General features: G+C 51.8%; 2 protein-coding genes across 2 annotated transcripts in view; both read right to left on the bottom strand.

Annotated features, from left to right (window-relative positions):
* The window catches only part of LLGL1 (LLGL scribble cell polarity complex component 1), a 128,296-nt gene extending 115,455 nt beyond the window's left edge, over positions 1-12,841 (bottom strand). Inside the window, 1 exon segment of the mRNA XM_060260682.1 lies at positions 12,688-12,841. Coding sequence (XP_060116665.1) covers positions 12,688-12,768 — 81 coding nt within the window. The 5' untranslated portion in view covers positions 12,769-12,841.
* A 5,921-nt stretch (positions 12,842-18,762) lies between these two features.
* LOC132588283 (unconventional myosin-XV-like) overlaps positions 18,763-20,769 on the bottom strand; it is a 9,126-nt gene continuing 7,119 nt past the window's right edge. The window contains exon 7 of the mRNA XM_060260645.1: positions 18,763-19,065. Coding sequence (XP_060116628.1) covers positions 18,763-19,065 — 303 coding nt within the window. The remainder of the gene's footprint in view (positions 19,066-20,769) is intronic.

Here is a 20,769-nt window from a genome sequence, read left to right as displayed (position 1 = left end):
CAGAAATGAAGGGATTTAATAGGTAATGCCTTAAAAATTATAATGAAAGGAATGAAAGAGAAAATATTCTGTCCTATATATTTTATACTACATGACTGTCTTCAACAAATTATTTTGTTCTTTGTTTTTTAAAAAAAACCTTCTTTATAGAATCAGAGTTGGAAGGGACCTCCAGGGTCATCTAGTCCAACCCCCTGCACAATTCAGGAAACTCACTAAAACCGCCCCCTAAATTCACAGGATCTTCATTGCTGTCAGATGGCCATCTAGCCTCTGTTGAAAAACCTCCAAGGAAGGAGAGCTCCCACCTCCCGAGGAAGCCTGTTCCACTGAGGAACTGCTAAAACGGTCAGGAAGTTCTTCTTAATGTTGAGCTGGAAACTCTTGATGTAATTTCTTGTGCTTTTTATTTCCTTTTTTCTTCTCTGTACCCCCCGCCCAGTTTTTCTAAATAATAAAAAAAGGAATCAAAAAGACTTCTTCAACCACTACACCAGCAGCGCACAATTCCTTTCCTAAGCTGCTGCTACAGTCCGGCAGGGCGTAATGGTTGTAAAGGGATGGTGGCTCAGTGGTAGAGCATCTGCTTGGTTAGCAGAAGGTCCCAGGTTCAATCCCCAGCATCTCCAACTAAAAAGGGTCCAGGCAAATAGGTGTGAAAAACCTCAGCTTTGGACCCTGGAGAGCCGCTGCCAGTCTGAGTAGACAAGACTGACTTTGATGGACTGAGGGGGGTCTGATTCAGTAGAAGGCAGCTTCATAGGTTCATAGGTTCAAATAACAATAAAATATCCTCAGCTATAGTGAAGAAGACATTGTAAGCCAAATGGGAGATAGCCCATGAGCATCTAAGTTTGGCCCAAATCGTAGATTTCTATAGACTTGGCTGGGATGCCAGAGCAATAGGTCCCAAGTCAAATCATCTTGAAATTCTTAGCTCTCATATGGTCCCAAAAACCCAAAATTAAGTCGATTCAGATGACTAATTTCCCCCCAGCCTGCAGGCGAGGTATAGAGTTGGGAATTCTGCAGAAATGGAAACTGCTTTTTTAAAAAAAGTCTAGCGTGCAATCCATTTGGTGGCCGTAACAATGGGGGGGAGGAGAGTAAAATGGAAAGAAGGACGCAACGGGTAGAAAATCCAGCACTTCTGAATCCAAGCCAAGCCCTGTCGTCAATGAAATGGAGACAACAGAGGCAATCTCAGAAGAATCATGCGATAACTTACTGGATGGCTCCACTTCAGAATGTGGGAAGGGGCGGGGGGAGGAGAGTCTAAAAGTGAGCAAATCTAAAGGAGAGTCTAAAAGTGAGCAAATCCAGCCCATGCAAACACTAACATAATGGGGGGGGGGGGAGGGTCGTTTGTCGATCCATGCCAAGGCCCCAAATGCTTGTTGCACCCGCACACCAGTTTGGTGAAGTGGGAGAACCGGGTTTGATTCCCCACTCCTCCACTTGAAGCTGCTGGAATGGCCTTGGGTCAGCCAGAGCTCTCTTATCTGGGAGAACCGGGTTTGATTCCCCACTCCTCCAATTGCACCTGCTGGAATGGCCTTGGGTCAGCCAGAGCTCTCTTATCTGGGAGAACCGGGTTTGATTCCCCACTCCTCCACTTGCAGCTGCTGGGATGGCCTTGGGTCAGCCAGAGCTCTCTTATCTGGGAGAACTGGGTTTGATTCCCCACTCCTCCATTTGCACCTGCTGGAATGGCCTTGTGTCAGCCAGAGCTCTCTTATCTGGGAGAACTGGGTTTGATTCCCCCCTCCTCCACTTGCAGCTGCTGGAATGGCCTTGTGTCAGCCAGAGCTCTCTTATCTGGGAGAACCGGGTTTGATTCCCCACTCCTCCACTTGCAGCTGCTGGAATGGCCTTGGGTCAGCCATAGCTCTCGCAGGAGTTGTCCTTGAAAGGACAGCTGCTATGGGAGCCCTCTCAGCCCCACCCACCTCACAGGGTGTCTGTTGTGGGGGAGAAGATATAGGAGATGTGAGCCTCTCTGAGACTCTGATTCAGAGAGAAGGGCGGGGTATAAATCTGCAGTCGTCTTCTTCTTCCCACGCCAAAAGACACCCCCGAATTCTGAAGTGGTCACAGCCAGCTGAGAGCGGCACCAACCAACAGAGCAGATCGTATAGATCAGGGGTGGCCAACGGTAGCTCTCCAGATGTTTTTGCCTACAACTCCCATCAGTCCCAGCCAGCATGACCAATGGCTGGGGCTTTTGGGAGTTGTAGGCAAAAAAAACATCCGGAGAGCTACCGTTGGCCACCCATGGTATAGATCAAACCTTGTTCACATTTGGGGAGGGGGGAACAAACCGTCACGGATGCTGGTTTTGGTCTGAAGCAGCAGAACGAAGTTTATGTCCAGCGGCACCTTTAAGACCAACAAAGTTTTATTCAAGGTATAAGATTTCATGTTGCACACTGGAGAGCCAGTTTGGTGTAGTGGTTAAGTGTGCAGACTCTTATCTGGGAGAACCAGGTTTGATTCCCCACTCCTCCACTTGCACCTGCTGGAATGGCCTTGGGTCAGCCAGAGCTCTGGCAGAGGTTGTCCTTGAAAGGGCAGCTTCTGTCAGAGCTCTCTCAGCCCCACCTACCTCACAGGGTGTCTGTTGTGGGGGAGGAAGGTAAAGGAGATTGTGAGCCGCTCTGAGACTCTTTGGAGTGGAGGGCGGGATATAAATCCAATATCTTCATCTACCTCACAGGATGTCTGTTGTGGGGGAGGAAGGGAAAGGAGATTGTGAGCCGCTCTGAGACTCTTCGGAGTGGAGGGCGGGATATAAATCCAATATCTTCATCTACCTCACAGGATGTCTGTTGTGGGGGAGGAAGGGAAAGGAGATTGTGAGCCGCTCTGAGACTCTTCGGAGTGGAGAGCGGGATATAAATCCAATATCATCTTCTTCTTCTTCTTATCTGAAGAAGCGTGCATGCACATGAAAGCTGCTGAATAAAACTCCTATCATTGGCATTAAAAGTGAAACTAGCCTCAGACTTCATGCTGTTACGGACAGGCCAGGTGCGTGGGGTTCTGCTGTCCGAGGCAGATCCCCAACACGTGCCCCCCGTGAGTAAATTTTACTTGCACGCGCTTTGCACGCAGTGTGATGACATCACCCAGATGTGACGTCACCACACAGGGCATTCTGCGCGCCCCCTGGGCCGCGCTCACTCAGTTTGGCGGGCTCTGCAGAGCGGAAGCGCCATTCTTTCTTGGCTCCCCCGACCCCTTAAAGCCAAGAAAGAACACTCCCGACACTTCCCCTCCCCATCTCTCGCCGAATCCGAAAGGCGCTCCAGACGGGAAGCCAGTCCAAGGCTTGGGGACGATACAAGAGTGGACAGGTCGCCCACCCCCTCTGGGGGTTGGCGCCCTAGCCAGCTGCCTAGTTTGCCTACTCCCACGCGCCGGCCCTGGTTACGGATGCCTGAAGCTTAGAATGCGGGAGGGCTCCAAATCATCTTCCAACTGATGCAAGACCATGAGGTCTAGGAACCAGAAAAGGGCACAAACGGGATGTTGATTTCAGCCAGAGTTCAAGTCGGGCGGAGCAGACGAGGAGAGGAAGCCGTGCTTGCGCTTCCGCCTCGGGGAGTGCACAACATTTCACGCAGCGATTTAAGGAGCCTGCCAGGTGAGCGAGCGTCTCATTTTCCAGAGGTGAATCACAGGCGAGAGGGAGAGATCTCCTTGCACGCCTCAGCTGAAACGGGAAACTGGATGGCCAAGCCCAACTGGCCGTCACCTCCCCTTGCAGTGTAGGCCTACCTCAGCCTGACCGGAAATTCGGGGGCTGACCAGGAGCCCTTTGGACCGACATCTTCTCCCAGGTGTTTGTGACCGAGGAAACGAAAATCCTGTTACACGGTTGCTGCGAGGTAATCGCTGGCAGCTTAGAGAGGATTAGGAAGAGAAAAACCGTGTTTGGGCACAACATTTGCCCGCACTGTCTGGTCTCAATTAATTTGCACCAATTGGCACTCGCTGCCTGTAAGATGCCAAGCCGGTCACCGACTTCCTTACTCCACCTCGGGAAATCTCAAAAATGGAACGTCCTCCCTTACATCTCAAAAAGACTTCTTTGTAATTCCTGAGACAGTGAAAGAGCAAGTCTTATCAGGCAAGAGTCTAGCAGCCACGGACATCAAACACACCCTCTTCCAAAGTCACATCGTTCTTCTGCACCCCTCCGTCGGGGCGGGGGGGGGGAGGAAGAGGAAGACCACAGATTTATACCCGGCCCTTCTCTCTGAATCAGAGACTCACAGCAGCTTACAATCTCCTATATCTTCTCCCCCCACAACAGACACCCTGTGAGGTGGGTGGGGCTGAGAGGGCTCTCACAGCAGCTGTCCTTTCAAGGACAACTCCTGAGATAGCTCTGGCTGACCCAAGGCCATTCCAGCAGGTGCAAGTGGAGGAGTGGGGAATCAAACCTGGTTCTCCCAGATAAGAGTCCGCACACTTAACCACTACACCAAACGGCCAAGGCATCCCTGCTCTAAGGGATGTGGCAGCCTTCGCCACCCTAAAGAGAGAGAAGCCAATGTGGGAGGGCAAGACCAAAGCACACAGAGACACGACGGGCAGCCTCCTCTCCACACAAGCGCTTGGTGCTGACAAACAGCTCTTTGTGGCTAAATATATTCTTCCCACGTGCCGACGCACCAGCTGCTTCCGCACAACGCGGCCGTCTTCCCAGAACATGCGCTCGGGGACACCTGCCTTCAGATCTACACCCACAAAATTTCCCCTCCAAGATCGACAACGGTTCACATGTGTTCCTTGGCCCTCCCATCCCACTGTTTATACCCGACGAGGTCTCTGGGGTAGGGGTCTCCTGTCCTTGGGTTCTCCTGTTCTCGTAGCGCTGTAAAACGAAATGTTCACACTGCACCACAGGTCTAAAGCAAGAAAAAGAACAGACTGGGACTTTGGACACTGCTAAGTCAAACCTGACTTCTGCCCCAGTTAAATCTTTCTCGTCCACAAAAGGGGGATCTTTGCGGCCAACCTTACAGGGTCGTCCTCACTCCAGTAAGATTATGCCCAGCAGGCCTTGAAAGCTCTACAGAGGTGTCAAACGTGTGGCACGGGGGCCAAATCAGGCCCCCAGAGGGCTCCTGTCAGGCCCCCCGAGCAACTGGCTGTCATTTGCTTCCTTCTCCCTCTCTTGCTTCCTTCTGCATCACGGTTTGCTTTGCAACGCTTGCTCAATCGCACAGGCGCTACGGAGCAAAACCTCTATTTTCTCTATTGGCTGAGCCTCCGCCCTTGGAGAGGAAGGGGGGCAGAGCTTGTTTTTCCAGGCTCTCTCAATCATGCAGCAGAGCTACTGAGCCAAGTCTCTCTTCCTTCTATTGGCCAAGGGTCCATTACCTCCTGGAGAAGGAAGGAAACAGCCAGTTTCCTTTGCCCAGTTCCCTGGATCCCGTGGGAGAAATACAAAGAAAGCACCTTTAAGACCAACAAGTGCTAATGTTTTTCGTTTTTCTAAAATAATATTTGTGTTTGTCTGCGTCCTTTTTAAAGATTAGATCCCTGCTCCCTAATCTTAAGTCGGTACACACATGGCCCGGCCCAACATGGCCCGGCTTATGAGTTCGACACCTCTGCTCTACAGCACATGAGTTAATGGTAAAAGCAATCTGAATATAGAAGATGAAGAAGATGATATTGGATTTATATCCCGCCCTCCACTCCAAAGAGTCTCAGAGCGGCTCACAATCTCCTTTACCTTCCCCCTCCCACAACAGACACCCTGTGAGGTAGATGAAGATATTGGATTTATATCCCGCCCTCCACTCCGAAGAGTCTCAGAGCAGCTCACAATCTCCTTTCCCTTCCTTCCCACAACAGACACCCTGTGAGGTAGATGAAGATATTGGATTTATATCCCGCCCTCCACTCCGAAGAGTCTCAGAGTGGCTCACAATCTCCTTTCCCTTCCTCCCCCACAACAGACACCCTGTGAGGTGGGTGGGGCTGAGAGGGCTCTCACAGCAGCTGCCCTTTCAAGGACAACCTCTGCCGGAGCTCTGGCTGACCCAAGGCCATTCCAGCAGCTGCAGGTGGAGGAGGGGGGAATCAAACCCAGTTCTCCCAGATAAGAGTCTGCACACTTAACTACTACACCAAACTGGCTCTCAACTGGTTTCAACTCAAGGCTGAACACAAGAAAGTTACAGAGGACCGGTTCACACACAATGCGAGGCACACCTGGGTCGACCACTGGGTGTACGTTCAACAGGATATTCTGTTGATACCTCCATTTCGTCCTCACAAGAACCCTGTAAAGTAGGTCAGGCTCAGAGCGTGTGACCGGCCCAAGGACCTCCAGCAAGCTTCCAAAGTAAAAGGGGGAATTCAAACCCGGATCTCCAGAGTCTTGTTTGCATTTTAGCCTCACCACAACCCTGTGAGGCAGACCAGGCTGAGAGCACACGACTGCCCCAAGGTCGTCCAGCGAGCTTCCTTGGCGCAGTGGGGATTTGAATCTGGGACTCCCAGACCCTACAGTCAATCTTGTCTAGGCTGAGGCCTTCCCCAAGAAGAACTTCAGAAGAGCCCTGCTGGATCAGACTAGTGAGGGTACATCCCTGGTCTGATCCAGCAGGGTTCTTCTGAGGTTCTTATGAAGAACCTCAACAGCCCTGCTGGATCAGACCATTGAGGGTTCATCTAGTCCAGGACTAGGGCCAACAGCAGGGCAGAGAGACCGAGGCCTTCCCCTGAGAAGAACCTCAGAAGAGCCCTGCTGGATCAGACCAGGGAGGGTCCATCTAGTCCAGCCTCCTGTCTCACACAGTGGCTAACCAGTTCCCCTGGATGGCCAACAGAAAGGCTGAGGCCTTCCCCTGAGAAGAACATCAGAAGAGACTGGCTGGGTCAGACCAGGGAGGGTCCATCTAGTTTAGCATCCCATCTCACACAGTGGCCAACCAGTTCCTCTGGACAGCCAACAACAGGACAGAAAGGCTGAGGCCTTCATAAGAACCTCAGAAGAACCCTGCTGGATCAGACCAGGGATGGTTCATCTAGTCCAGAATCCCGTCTCACACAGTGGCCAACCAGTTCCTCTGAAGGGCCAACAACAGGGCAGAGAGACCGAGGCCTTCCCCTGAGAAGAACCTGAGAAGAGCCCTGCTGGGTCAGACCAGGGAGGGTCCATCTAGTCCAGCCTCCTGTCTCACACAGTGGCCAACCAGTTCCTCCGGAGGGCCAACAACAGGGCAGAGAGGCCGAGGCCTTCCCCTGAGAAGAACCTCAGAAGAGCCCTGCTGGGTCTGTCCAGTGAGGGTCCATCTAGTCCAGCCTCCTGTCTCACACAGTGGCCAACCAGTTCCTCCGGAGGGCCAACAACAGGGCAGAGAGGCCGAGGCCTTCCCCTGAGAAGAACCTCAGAAGAGCCCTGCTGGGTCAGACCAAGGAGGGTCCATCTAGTCCAGCCTCATGTCTCACACAGTGGCCAACCAGTTCCTCCGGAGGGCCAACAACAGGGCAGAGAGGCCGAGGCCTTCCCCTGAGAAGGACACAAGAAGAGCCCTGCTGGATCAGACCAAGGAGGGTCCATCTAGTCCAGCCTCATGTCTCACACAGAGGCCAACCAGTTCCTCCCGAGGGCCAACAACAGGGCAGTGAGGGTGCCCTAGTGCCTGTGTTTGCAGACACACATTTGGGGTGCTCGTTTTGTCACTTTCTTAAGGCGCGCCCTCAAGGGACAGTTTGTGCAGGTGGCAGGACCGAGAGAGTGTCCCGAAGTCGAAAGAGCTGACTCCAACTCATCGCCACGCCTCCTATCCTCGCTCCAAGCCACCCGCATGTTTACACCAGAGAAGAACGCGTCCCTGGTGGGATCATCCAGCAAGCCTTTCCAAAATAAACAAGCGCTGCAGCTTCAGTTGCCAAAGTTCAAGAAGGAGGGTGGAAAAATATCCATCGATGTTTGATGTTCCGGATTACCACTTCTCCCTGTGTCTTGCTGCGTCTTTAGCAGTGCGTTGGACGGCAGACGTTTCACCAGAGGATATTATCCTCTGGGCAAAAGGATAAGCAGGATAGAGAAACCAGCTTGGTTTGAAAAGGCGTAGCCACAGGGCCAAAGAAGAAGAGTTGGTCGCTCTACATGCAAGATGCAAACCAAGGCAGTCTGCTGGACTAGATGGACCTTCACTGGTCTCTTCCATGAGGGCTCTTCTGATGTTCTTCTCAGGGAGAGGCCTCAGCCTCTCCGCCCTGTTTTTGGCCCTCCAGAGGAACTGGCTGGTCACTGGGTGAGATGGGATGCTGGGTGGACCACTGGTCTAATGCAGCCGGGTTCTTCTGAGGTTCTTATCAGGGGAAGGCCTCAGCCTCTATGCCAATTTCCTTGGACTCTGGAGGAACTAGTTGGCCACTTTATAAGAGAAGATGTTGGACCAGATAGACTTGCAGTGGTCTGATCCAGCAGGGCTCTTCTGATGTTCTTATCAGGGGATCGCCTTGGCCTGTGTGTTTTGCTTAGACCTCCTGAGGAACTGAGGAGGACCTCCTGAGGAACTGGTTGGCCCCTGTGTGAGGCAGGATGCTGAACTAGAGGGATCCTCACTGGTCTGATCCAGTATGGATCTTCTGAGGTTCTTTTCAGAGTAAGGCCTTGGCCTCCATGCCCTGTTGTTGGCCCTCCAGAGGAACTGGTTGGCCACTGTATGAGACAGGAGGCCTGGTCTGGTCCAGTATGGATCTTCTGAGGTTCTTTTCAAAGTAAGGCCTTGGCCTCCATGCCCTGTTGTTGGCCCTCCAGAGGAACTGGTTGGCCACTGTATGAGACAGGAGGCTGGACTAGAGGGATCCTCACTGGTCTGATCCAGCAGGTTCTTCTCAGGGGAAGGTCTCAGCCTCCATGCCCTGTTGTTGGCCTTCCAGAGGAACTGGCTGGCCTCCATGTGAAACTAGATGAACTACTGGTCTGAGCCAGCAGGGCTCTTCTGATGTTCTTTTCCCCCCTCCCAATTCTGTTTTATTTTAGTTTTTAGTTTACAATGTTCTCAAAGTCAATGAAGGGGAAGGCCTTGGCTTCTACGCCCTGTAGTGGGCCTCCAGAGGAACAGGCGGCCACTGTAAGAGATGGCTACTCGACTGGATGGACCTTCACTGGTCTCACCCAGCAGGGCTCTTCTGATGTTCTTCTCAGGGGAAGGCCTCAGTCCCTCTGCCCTGTTGTTGACCCTCCAGAGGAACTGGTTGGCCACTGTGTGAGGCAGGATGCTGGACTAGATGGGCCCTCATTGGTCCAATCCAGCAAGGCTCTTTTGATGCTCTTATCTCTGACCCTCACACAACCAAGATCCAAATTCTATACACAGGCTAGTCTCACGGAAGGGCTACCCCACAAGTTACGTGGTAAGAGGTGGGCTAAGAGAAGACCATTCTTCATCCCCACTCCCCACCCACCAGGAGTTTCTCCTAAGTAACTTCCAATTGCAATTCACTGCCTAAGTAACAGACGGCGGCCTGGATGAATTAACCATTCTGGATTCCTCCATGACAGGCATGAAGAGCCAGCATGGAGACTGAGGTTCGAATCCTTACTCTGCCCTGGAAGCTTACTGGGTAGGCCTTGGGCCAATCCCACCACTCTCAGCGTGCCCCACCTCACAGGGTTGTGGCGAAAACAAAACGGAGCACATCACAAACCAATCCGGAGAAGAACGTAAGAGAAGCCATGTTTGATCAGGCCAGTGGCCCATCCAGTCCAACACTCTGTGTCACATAAGCACACAAGAGAAGCCCTGTTGGATCAGGCCAGTGGCCCATCCAGTCCAACACTCTGTGTCACATAAGAACATAAGAGAAGCCATGTTGGATCAGGCCAGTGGCCCATCCAGTCCAACACTCTGTGTCACATAAGAACACAAGAGAAGCCATGTTGGATCAGGCCAATGGCCCATCCAGTCCAACACTCTGTGTCACATAAGAACACAAGAGAAGCCATGTTGGATCAGGCCAATGGCCCATCCAGTCCAACACTCTGTGTCACATAAGAACACAAGAGAAGCCATGTTGGATATGGCCAATGGCCCATCCAGTCCAACACTCTGTGTCATATAAGAACATAAGAGAAGCCATGTTGGATCAGGCCAATGGCCCATCCAGTCCAACACTCTGTGTCACATAAGAACATAAGAGAAGCCATGTTGGATCAGGCCAATGGCCCATCCAGTCCAACACTCTGTGTCACATAAGAACACAAGAGAAGCCATGTTGGATCAGGCCAATGGCCCATCCAGTCCAACACTCTGTGTCACATAAGAACATAAGAGAAGCCCTGTTGGATCAGGCCAATGGCCCATCCAGTCCAACACTCTGTGTCACATAAGAACATAAGAGAAGCCCTGTGGGATCAGGCCAGTGGCCCATCCAGTCCAACACTCTGTGTCACATAAGAGAAGCCCTGTGGGATCAGGCCAATGGCCCACCCAGTCCAACACTCTGTGTCACACAGTGGCCAAAAAAACCAGGTGCCATCAGGAAGTCCATCAGTGGGGCCAGGACACTAGAAGCCCTCCCACTGTTGCCCCCCCAAGCACCAAGAATACAGAGCATCATTTGCCCCAGACAGAGAGTTCCAACAATACACTATGGCTAATAGGTAGACTATCAACGCAGGGTAGAAATAAACACAATTTAACGCTGACCCAGCCCATACCTAACCATTCCCAAGGTAAAATATATATATTTCCCACAAAACAAGAATTGGGGGGCAGGAGAAGGAAGCCTGCTGAAGATCCCAATTCAAATCCAGACCATATGAACGTGGGAAGATGAAATCACCAGCTGGTGAGGGACAAAAATGAGAACAGGCAGTGAGATATTTACTCCACAAGACAACAGCGGTGATGCGCTGTGGCATTGAAACAGTTAATTTAAAGGGTCCAGCAGGCTGGGAACCGACACAATAAAGGCCAGAATGAAAAGAGGGCTGTAAATCAATACTGGGGAGGGGAAGCGGAGAGGCAGCCCTTCCCTCCAAGTGAGGCAGCTCAGAAGGAGATTCTTTGGTGCTAAATCAGAATCCAGAGCAAAGCTCTCGGTCTAGATTTGGGGCATCCGTGAGCAAGCTAGGAAACCAACCTGGCTGGGGGGGGGGCAAAACCAAACCCACAACCGATAACACAAAAGCTCTACGCCCCACTGAGAAATCCAAGGCCTCGGAAGCGTTTTTTTTACAAGCTACTTCCCAGCACAAGGAGTTGTTGAGTCAAGTTTGCAAGAAACTCCTTCTGCCCCAACACAGGGGGTGGGCCGGTCGAGGAAGCAGAACTCTGCACGTGAGCCAAGGCATTCTTGTTCCCAGGCCCTGCGACAGACTCAACAACTCCGGAGCTGCTGACCCTAGTTCAGATTTGACCCACAATCTTCCAAAAGACAGAATCAGCTATTTCCCAAGACCCAGACGAGGTCTTGGAGGGACAGAAGAGAGAATAAGGAACCGCCTAACTTGGAAACGGTGTTTGGGCCTCTGTTACAGCGGGGGGGGGGGGGGGGGGTCAACTCACTTTAAGCAAGAAAGCATTGGGGGAATTTTTTGCCCATTTCTTTGGCTTTTCCGGGAGCCGCAAAGGAAAAACAGGTATTGAGCTCAGTGGCTTCCATTCCCCGTCAAGAGAAAAAGTTAAAGGGAGGGGGGGGGAGAGAGAGAGAAATTAATGCAGATGGGCAACATGAGCAAATGAAGGGGACGAGGAACCCCCCCCCCCCCAAACACACACACACAATGGAGCAACAGATCCGATGGATTCTCGGTTTCCATCTAAGATTTCTCCCTGGACCAAACTGGAGACCGGAAAGAGATAAGACAGGGGGGGGGGAAGAGGGAGGGGGGAGGAGGAGTAATCATCTTTAAGAGTCCTGAAAAAGGGTTTTGTGCGTCCTTTTAAATCCACTCAACCCAGATTTAAAGCAGTTTTTTAAGATGGGGGCGTGCGTGTCTCACAGTCCACCCCCCTCCCCTCCCCATGGCACAGAGTTGCAACTTCTGTTTGGACCCTGCCCCCCCCCCCCCCTCAAAACAACCACAGCAGACAAAAGCTCTGCTGCGGCGGAGCGGAGCAGGGCCTGGCGGCAGCCCAGAAAAAAAGGGAGAAACGTTCAGCTCTTTTTCAGGGCAATCTTTTGCAAGGGGACACAGCGGCAGGAGGAAAGCAAAGGTGCAACTTCCACCGGGGGGGGGGGGGGAGGGAGCAGGTCTCTCTGCCCGCTCGCCCCGCCCCAAACGAGAGACTTCTCCTGGCCCCCATCTCTTCCTTTCCTCTCCCCCCCTGCCCCCCAAATAAATAAATAAATCCCTGCAGCTTCGAGAGAGCTGGAAAAGGACGCCGCATGGGGGCCCCTCTGCAGATAGAGCAGCCAGCAGTACGGGGAGGGGAGAGAAGCGGAGCAAAGCACCAAGGGGCTGTGGCCCAGATCCAAAGGGGGCGGGGTGGGGGGCGGCTGGGAGCCGGACCCCCTCCCCTCCTCTCCCCCAGCGCCGGCTCCAAGCAACCCCCAACCCAGGCACTGCTCTGTCCGGAGGGACCCTTTCTTCCCCCCCTCCCCAAAGCCCAATCCTTGCATTGCTCCTTTGCAAAGGGACCCCCCCCCCCTCGTTGCAAAGCCTAAGGGGTCTCTCCTCTCTCCCCCCCCCCCCCCGCCCACCTTGTTGAAGGCGAAGAGCTCCTGCTTGATCTTCTCCCGCTGCGGGTCGTGGCCCTGGCGGCGGAAGCGAAACTTCATCATCTTGCCGGGCGGGAGAGGCGGCGGGCGGGAGGTTCCCCCATGCAAAAGTGCGTGAGCGGCGCCCGGCCGGGCTGCTGCAGAAGAGGCGCCCCGCTCGGCCGCGGAGAAGAGGGCTCCGGGCCAGGGGATCGGCGGCCCGCGCGGCCAATCGGGGCGCGCGAGGGGCGGGCCGGAGGGCGAGGGAGCGCTTCCCCCAAAGGAGGCAGCCGCACAATGGGCTGCGAAGGCAGGAGCCTTGCCCTGCCTCGCCTCGGCGCGCCTGCGCGACGGAGCCTCTTGGGAGTTGTAGTTTTTTTGGTTTGGTTTTTTTTTAAGGGGTGTTGCAAAATTCTTTGGACCGGGTCGCTTTTCGCAGTTGGGAAGCCGGCCAGCGCTGGGGTTGGCCCCTTGCCCGGGGTTGCAAAGGTTGCTGGGAAATGCAGTTTGGGAGAGGCGGGGGAAGGCTAGGGTTCCCAATCCCCAGGTGGGGGCAGGGGATCCCCCGGATTGGAGGCCCCCCCTCCCCCCCCCGCTTTAGGGTCATCAGAAATGTCTGCTGGGAACTCTATTATTCCCTATGGAGAGTTATCCACGGGTATCTGGGGCTCTGGGGTGGGTCTGTCTTTAGAGATAGAGGCGCCAAATTTTCAGCATAGCATCCAGTGCTTCTCCCCAAAATACCCCCCAAGTTTCAAAAAGATTGGACCAGGGGGTCCAATTCTATGAGCCCCCAAAGAAGGTGCCCCTATCCTTCATTGTTTCCTATGGAAACAAGGCATTTAAAAAGGTGTGCGGTCCCTTTAAATGTGATGGCCAGAACTCCCTTTGGAGTTCAATGGTGCTTGTCACACCCTGGCTCCGCCCCCAAAGTCTCCTGCACAACCCCCAAAGTCCCCAGATATTTCTTGAATTGGACTTGGCAACCCTAGGGAAGGCCGCCTCCAGAGTTCTCCTCCCAGGTTGAAAACAATCAGTGTCCTGGTTGCCAGCTTCAGCCTGGAGAATCCCTGGGGCTTTGGAGCATAATGCCAGAGAGTCCACCCTCCAAAGCAGCTGTTGTCTCCAGGGGAGCTGAGCTCTGTCATCTTTAGGGATCTCCAGTCCCTACCTGGAGGTTGGCAACAGCTGGGTAAAGAGGTCAGGTTCTTTTCTCCACCCCTTCCCCCCCCCCCCCCCCGCAGAACAAAATAGCAGTTTTAGAAAGTATAACATAGAAACTGGGAGAAACTGAAATCCCTCCCCAAGACACCATTCACAAATGGATTGTAGAGTTGCCAGGTCTGTGTTGGAAAACAGATGGAGATTTTGGGGAGGGAAGGGGCCTCAATAAGGTACAATGCCCCAGAGCCCATCCTTCCAAGCAGCCATTTTCTCCAGGGGAGCTGATCTCTGCCAGCAGGAGATCAGTTGTCAAAGTGGGGGATCTCCAGGCCCCACCTGGAGGCTGGCAACCCTAATAATAATGCCCTAGAGTTCACCCTTCAAAGCAGATGTTTTCTCCAGGGGAGCTGGTCACTGCCAGCTGGAGATCAGTTGTCAAAGCAAGAGATCTCCAGGCCCCACCTGGAGGCTGGCAACCCTAACTCTGGGTTGGGAAATACCAGGATATGTTAAGGGTGAAGACTGAGAAAGGAAGGGTGTGGGGATGTGAGGAACCTCTGCTGGGTATAATGCCACAGAATCTACCTTCCAAAGCAGCCCTTTTCTCCAGGGGAACTATTTCTGTCTCCTGGAGAGGAGTTCTAACTCCTGGTGATCTCAAGGTCCCACCTGGAGATTGGCAACCCTTCCAAATCCCAGGCCATTTCCTAAGCCAGACTTGGCCACCCCAGAAAAATTGCTCAGTTGTTTCCTGCTCAGCTCCTTCCTCTTTCTCCCCCTTCCCTTTCTGGAAACATGAGGGAAATGATACTTCTTTCTTCCCATTGCATCTGACGAAGCGGGCTCTGACTCAGTAAAGCTCATAGCGGAATGAATGTGTTTTGATCTTTAAGGTACCAAACTGGGCTTCTCTTTTCTTAAGAGCCCAAGAAACGCTTTCCTGAGAGAAACCTGGAAGGAAAACAAAAATATCCTGTCCCATTAAACAGGGTCTTAATTGGATGTCTTTGTCCTGGTGAATCTAATTCTCCATTTGTGCCATAAGCAGTTCCAGCTGCCTCTTTCCATCCATTAAGCCTCTCTTAAAGGGCTCAGGCTCTTTTGTGTGTGTCTCCAGGTTGTTGGCAACCCTTGTCAGCCCTGTTAAAAGTGCCTGGGAAATGGAGCAATCAGGTTTTTGGGGTTAAATCAGGTTAAATCCTGGTGCTGCCCCAATTGTGGTTGTCCATTTCCATTTAATCTATTAGCTTTTATGACCAAAGGTCTTAATCAGGATGTAAAAAAGGGTAAAAGGTAAAGGTAGTCCCCTGTGCAAGCACCAGTCGTCTTCGACTCTGGGGTGACGTTGCTTCCACTGCAGACTTTTTTACGGGGTGGTTTGCCATTGCCTTCCCCAGTCATCTACACTTTCCCCCCAGCAAGCTGGGGACTCATTTGACTGACCTCGGAAGGATGAAAAGCTGAGTCAACCTGGAGCCGGCTACCTGAACCAGCTTCCGCTGGGATCGAACTCAGGTCGTGAGCAGAGGGCTCCGACTGCAGTACTGCAGCTTTACCACTCTGCGCCATTCTGTAACAACTGTCAAAACATGCATTGGTATACAACATAAGCAACCATGTTCACAGAATTCAGATGTTACAGTCAAATATTCAAATCTAAAAGTGAATAAAATGTTAAAACAGGCATTTCTAACAAAACCTGTCATAAAGTTGTCATGTTAACTACATATATGCCAAATTCCATCACCCTCAGATAAATCCAAATTTCTGTCGTTTTACAGATAAGATTATCCTTCAAAATTTTGTAACAAAAGAGGTGGTTTCAGGATTAGTATTTGCCAGCAAATAAGAGATCACCCAAAGTTCAGTTGGTAATTGGTGTTTAATAAGAACAGGAGTTATCCAAATTGATCTAGGAATTTAACAGGGATGACAATGTAATAGAAGATGGCCAAGTGTTTCCACAGTTCATGTGGTTGCCATTTTTAAAAATTTCTCTCGTGAGCTTCTCTTTTCTGCCTCAGTTGCGAAATAGCAGGAGATTTGGGGGGTGGAACCTAGGGAGGACAGGGTTTGGCGAGGGGAAGAACCTATAATGCCACAGAGTCCACCCGCAAGAACAGCAGCCGTTTTCTCCAAGGGGGACTATACTGTATTGTATGGACATCCATTACAGTTCTCGGAGATCTCTAGGTTCCACCTGGAGATTGGCAACCTTAGGAGACTATACTGTATTGTATGGACATCCATTACAGTTCTTGGAGATCTCTAGGTTCCACCTGGAGATTGGCAACCTTAGGAGACTATACTGTATTGTATGGACATCCATTACAGTTCTTGGAGATCTCTAGGTTCCACCTGGAGATTGGCAACCTTAGGAGACTATACTGTATTGTATGGACATCCATTACAGTTCTTGGAGATCTCTAGGTTCCACCTGGAGATTGGCAACCTTAGGAGACTATACTGTATTGTATGGACATCCATTACAGTTCTTGGAGATCTCTAGGTTCCACCTGGAGATTGGCAACCTTAGGAGACTATACTGTATTGTATGGACATCCATTACAGTTCTTGGAGATCTCTAGGTTCCACCTGGAGATTGGCAACCTTACGAGACTATACTGTATTGTATGGACATCCATTACAGTTCTCGGAGATCTCTAGGTCCCACCTGGAGATTGGCAACCTTAGGAGATCTATTCAGAACTGCCTGGCACCCTAGACGAGGCTCACTTCTGGCACGCCTCCCCCCCCCCCCGCACTGATAATGTCATTGAGTCACATCAGGCCCCCCCAAATGCTGGCTCTAGGCAGTCACCTAGTTTGACTGGGTGGGACGGTGAGGGACTGGGTGGGACGGTGAGGGGAGGGACGGTGGCTCAGTGGTAGAGCATCTGCTTGGGAAGCAGAAGGTCCCAGGTTCAATCCCTGGCATCTCCCAAAAAAGGGTCCAGGCAAAGAGTGTGAAAACCTCAGCTTGAGACCCTGGAGAGCCGCTGCCAGTCTGAGAAGACAATACTGACTTTGATAGACCGAGGGTCTGATTCAGTAGAAGGCAGCTTCATATGTTCATATGCCTAGTGACAGGGTGGTCGTGGATCTCCTCTACTTGGGTATTATTGATGCCAGCTTATTAAGCCCTTACCCCTTTCCCTGAGCCCACTTGCAGGGAGGGCGGGATATAAACAGAAAGTAGATAGATAGATCAAATGGTGGAATGCTCTGGCAATCCAGTTTGGGAAGACAAAGGTGCTAAAATATTTCAGAATATTTCTCTCGCTTACTAACAGACAAGCACGACCTATGGAAGCTGTAGACCCCCCCTTAAGAGCCAGTTTGGTGCAGTGGTGAAGTGTGCGGATTCTTATCTGGGAGAACTGGGTTTGATTCCCCGCTCCTGCACTTGCACCTGCTGGAATGGCCTTGGGTCAGCCATAACTCTGGCAAAGGTTGTCCTTGAAAGGGCAGCTGCTGTGAGAGCCCTCTCAGCCCCACCCACCTCGCAGGGTGTCTGTTGTTGGGGGAGGAAGGGAAAGGAGATTGTGAGCCGCTCTCTTTGAGATTCCCCACTCCTCCACTTGCAGCTGCTGGAATGGCCTTGGGTCAGCCATAGCTCTGGCAGAGGTTGCCCTTGAAAGGGCAGGTGCTGTGTGTGCCCTCTCAGCCCCACCCACCTCGCAGGGTGTCTGTTATGGGGGAGGAAGGGAAAGGAGATTGTGAGCTGCTCTCTCTGAGATTCCCCACTCCTCCACTTGCAGCTGCTGGAATGGCCTTGGGTCAGCCATAACTCTGGCAGAGGTTGTCCTTGAAAGGGCAGCTGCTGTGAGAGCCCTCTCAGCCCCACCCACCTCGCAGGGTGTCTGTTGTTAGGGGAGGAAGGGAAAGGAGATTGTGAGCCGCTCTCTTTGAGATTCCCCACTCCTCCACTTGCAGCTGCTGGAATGGCCTTGGGTCAGCCATAGCTCTGGCAGAGGTTGCCCTTGAAAGGGCAGGTGCTGTGTGTGCCCTCTCAGCCCCACCCACCTCGCAGGGTGTCTGTTATGGGGGAGGAAGGGAAAGGAGATTGTGAGCTGCTCTCTCTGAGATTCCCCACTCCTCCACTTGCAGCTGCTGGAATGGCCTTGGGTCAGCCATAACTCTGGCAGAGGTTGTCCTTGAAAGGGCAGCTGCTGTGAGAGCCCTCTCAGCCCCACCCACCTCGCAGGGTGTCTGTTGTTAGGGGAGGAAGGAAAGGAGATTGTGAGCCGCTCTCTTTGAGATTCCCCACTCCTCCACTTGCAGCTGCTGGAATGGCCTTGGGTCAGCCATAGCTCTGGCAGAGGTTGCCCTTGAAAGGGCAGGTGCTGTGTGTGCCCTCTCAGCCCCACCCACCTCGCAGGGTGTCTGTTGTGGGGGAGGAAGGGAAAGGAGATTGTGAGCTGCTCTCTCTGAGATTCCCCACTCCTCCACTTGCAGCTGCTGGAATGGCCTTGGGTCAGCCATAACTCTGGCAAAGGTTGTCCTTGAAAGGGCAGCTGCTGTGAGAGCCCTCTCAGCCCCACCCACCTCTGTTGTGGGGGGGAGAAAATATAGGAATGTAGAGAGAAGGCGGGCTATAATCTGCAGTCTTCTTCTTCTTAATAGATACACACATGGCCTGGCCCAGCCTGGTCCAACAAGTCTCATTTATGTTAGATCCAACACCCATAACAAATGAGTTGGCACCCCTGGTCTGCATCTCTCAAATGCAAAACAGGAAACAGCCGTGAAGGTGAGCACCCAAACATCATGTGCAAAGAAAAGCTACCCCTTTTGAATCGTTACGTGCTATGCTACCCCTGTTGAATTGCTGCCGTCCCGCGTCGGCTCACGGGAAAGGAAGCCTCAGAAAGGAAAATAAGTCGGCAAAGGTGCGTCATTCTCCTGGTGCGTTCACTTTTTGATCCGGCAAGTCAAGCTTGTGGATTCTTCAGCGATGCGCTGTTTGCAGGATCGGGGCCCACGAGAAATGCGCCAAAGGTGGGAGAACTGGTTAGGAGAGGAGCTCCTCTGGAGGAAGCCCAGGCGGGTTTGGCGCTGGCTTGTGGGTTTGCGCAAGCTGTAGGCGTTGTGTTTGTTTACGACGAGGCCTGCTATTGCCAACTTCGACTTTTTAACATTTTTTTGGTCACGCTCGATCATGTTTTCAGCTGCACCAAAGGTGTCTGGCCATGGCAAAGGGAAACGATTTCTCCTCTAGAGATAGGGTTGCCAATCACACAGCAGAGCTACTGAGCCAAGCCTCTCTTCCTTCTATTGGCTGAGCTCCCCCCCCCAGTCCTTCCTTTGCCCAGTCCCCTGGATCCCATGGGAGAAATACAAAGAAAGCATCTTAAGTCCAATGAGTGCTAACATTTTAAGCATGTTTTAAGTTTTTAAAAATATATTTAATTGTGTTTGCGTCCTTTATAAAATTTGTATCTCTGCTACCTAATCTTAAACAGGTACACATGGCTTGGTCTGGCATAGACCGGCCCAACAAGGTCTCATTTAGGTCAGATCCGACCCTCATAACAAATGAGTTCGACACCCTTGGTCTGGATTCAGACCTGGAGAAAATGCCACTTAGTGCTGCAAGTAGGAAGTTTGGTCTGGAGTCAGCACTCCAATAGGGTTGCCAATCCCCAGGTGGGGGCAGGGGATCCCCGGTTTGGAGGCCCTCCCAGCTGCAGGGTCATCAGAAAGCGGGGGGGGGGAAGGGAGGAAATGTCTGCTGGGAACTCTATTATTCTCAATGGAGACATTCCCATAGGAAATAATGGAGAATTGATCGTGGGTATCTGGACTCGGGGGGGGGGGCTGTTTTTTGAGGTAGAGGCACAGGTTTTCAGCATAGCATCCAGTGCCTCTCCCCAAAATTCCACCCAAGTTTCAAAAAGATTGAACGAGGGGGTCCAATTCTATGAGCCCCAAAAACAAGGTGCCGCTATCCTTCATTGTTTCCTATGGAAGCAAGGCTTTAAAAAGGTGTGCGGTCCCTTTAAATGTGATGGCCAGAACTCCCTTTGGAGTTCAATTGTGCTTGTCACACCCTTGCTCCTGGCTCCGCCCCAATGTCTCCTGGCTCCATCCCAAAGTCCCCAGATATTCTTCAATCGGACTTGGCAACCCTAATTCCCAAATGGTGCCCAGGAGCTAGGTTGCCAACCTACAGGTGGGGCCTGGTGATCTCCACTTTTAACAATTCATCTCCAGCGGCAGAGAACAGCTCCCTGGAGAAAACGGTTGCTTGGAAGGATGGGACCCTATGGCTACCACCATTCTTGGCCGGCTCTGCTCCTGTATTTTTTAATAGCTGCTGGCCACTTCGAAATTAGAGCCAGCTCGAGTATCGGTTAGCGCCAGACTCAGAGACCCAGATTCGAATCCCCACTCCGCTGTGGAAGCCACTGGAGCCACTCATGCACTTTTGGCCTAACCTACTCACAGGTTGTGGCAAAGATAAATTGGAAAAGGGGGGGGGGGATATTGTAAGCCCCATTGGCTTCCCTTTTGGGGGAGAAAAGTGGGATATACATGAAGTCAATAAATAAGCCACAAACAATAGTTAATGCCCAGAGCTTTACGTGACCGAAAACTGGGAGCCCGCTAGTGTTGAACAGAGGTCCGACTTGGGTTCGAATCGCTACTCTGCTTTCTAGGTGTCTTTGGCAAAGCTCTTTCAGCTGTTTGTTGTGAGGATAAAACGAGAAGAGGAGAGAAACAAAGTTTTAACATAGATTTTGTTCTAAAGTAGCCAACTGATATTTGAATTATCAATTTACATGCTGGATTGTATATTTAGTTATTTTCTTCTCTTTATTGTAGTGCTGTTACTTATATTAATGATATCTAGATATGTTTTCTTATCATTACTACTTATTTTGTATGTTTAAATTTTAAAATAAAGTTTTTAGAAAT

Source organism: Heteronotia binoei, chromosome 20, assembly GCF_032191835.1.
Source record: "Heteronotia binoei isolate CCM8104 ecotype False Entrance Well chromosome 20, APGP_CSIRO_Hbin_v1, whole genome shotgun sequence".
Taxonomy (NCBI): Eukaryota; Metazoa; Chordata; class Lepidosauria; order Squamata; family Gekkonidae; genus Heteronotia; species Heteronotia binoei.
Note: the sequence above shows the minus strand (reverse complement) of the source record. Positions and strands in the feature narration are given on the sequence as shown.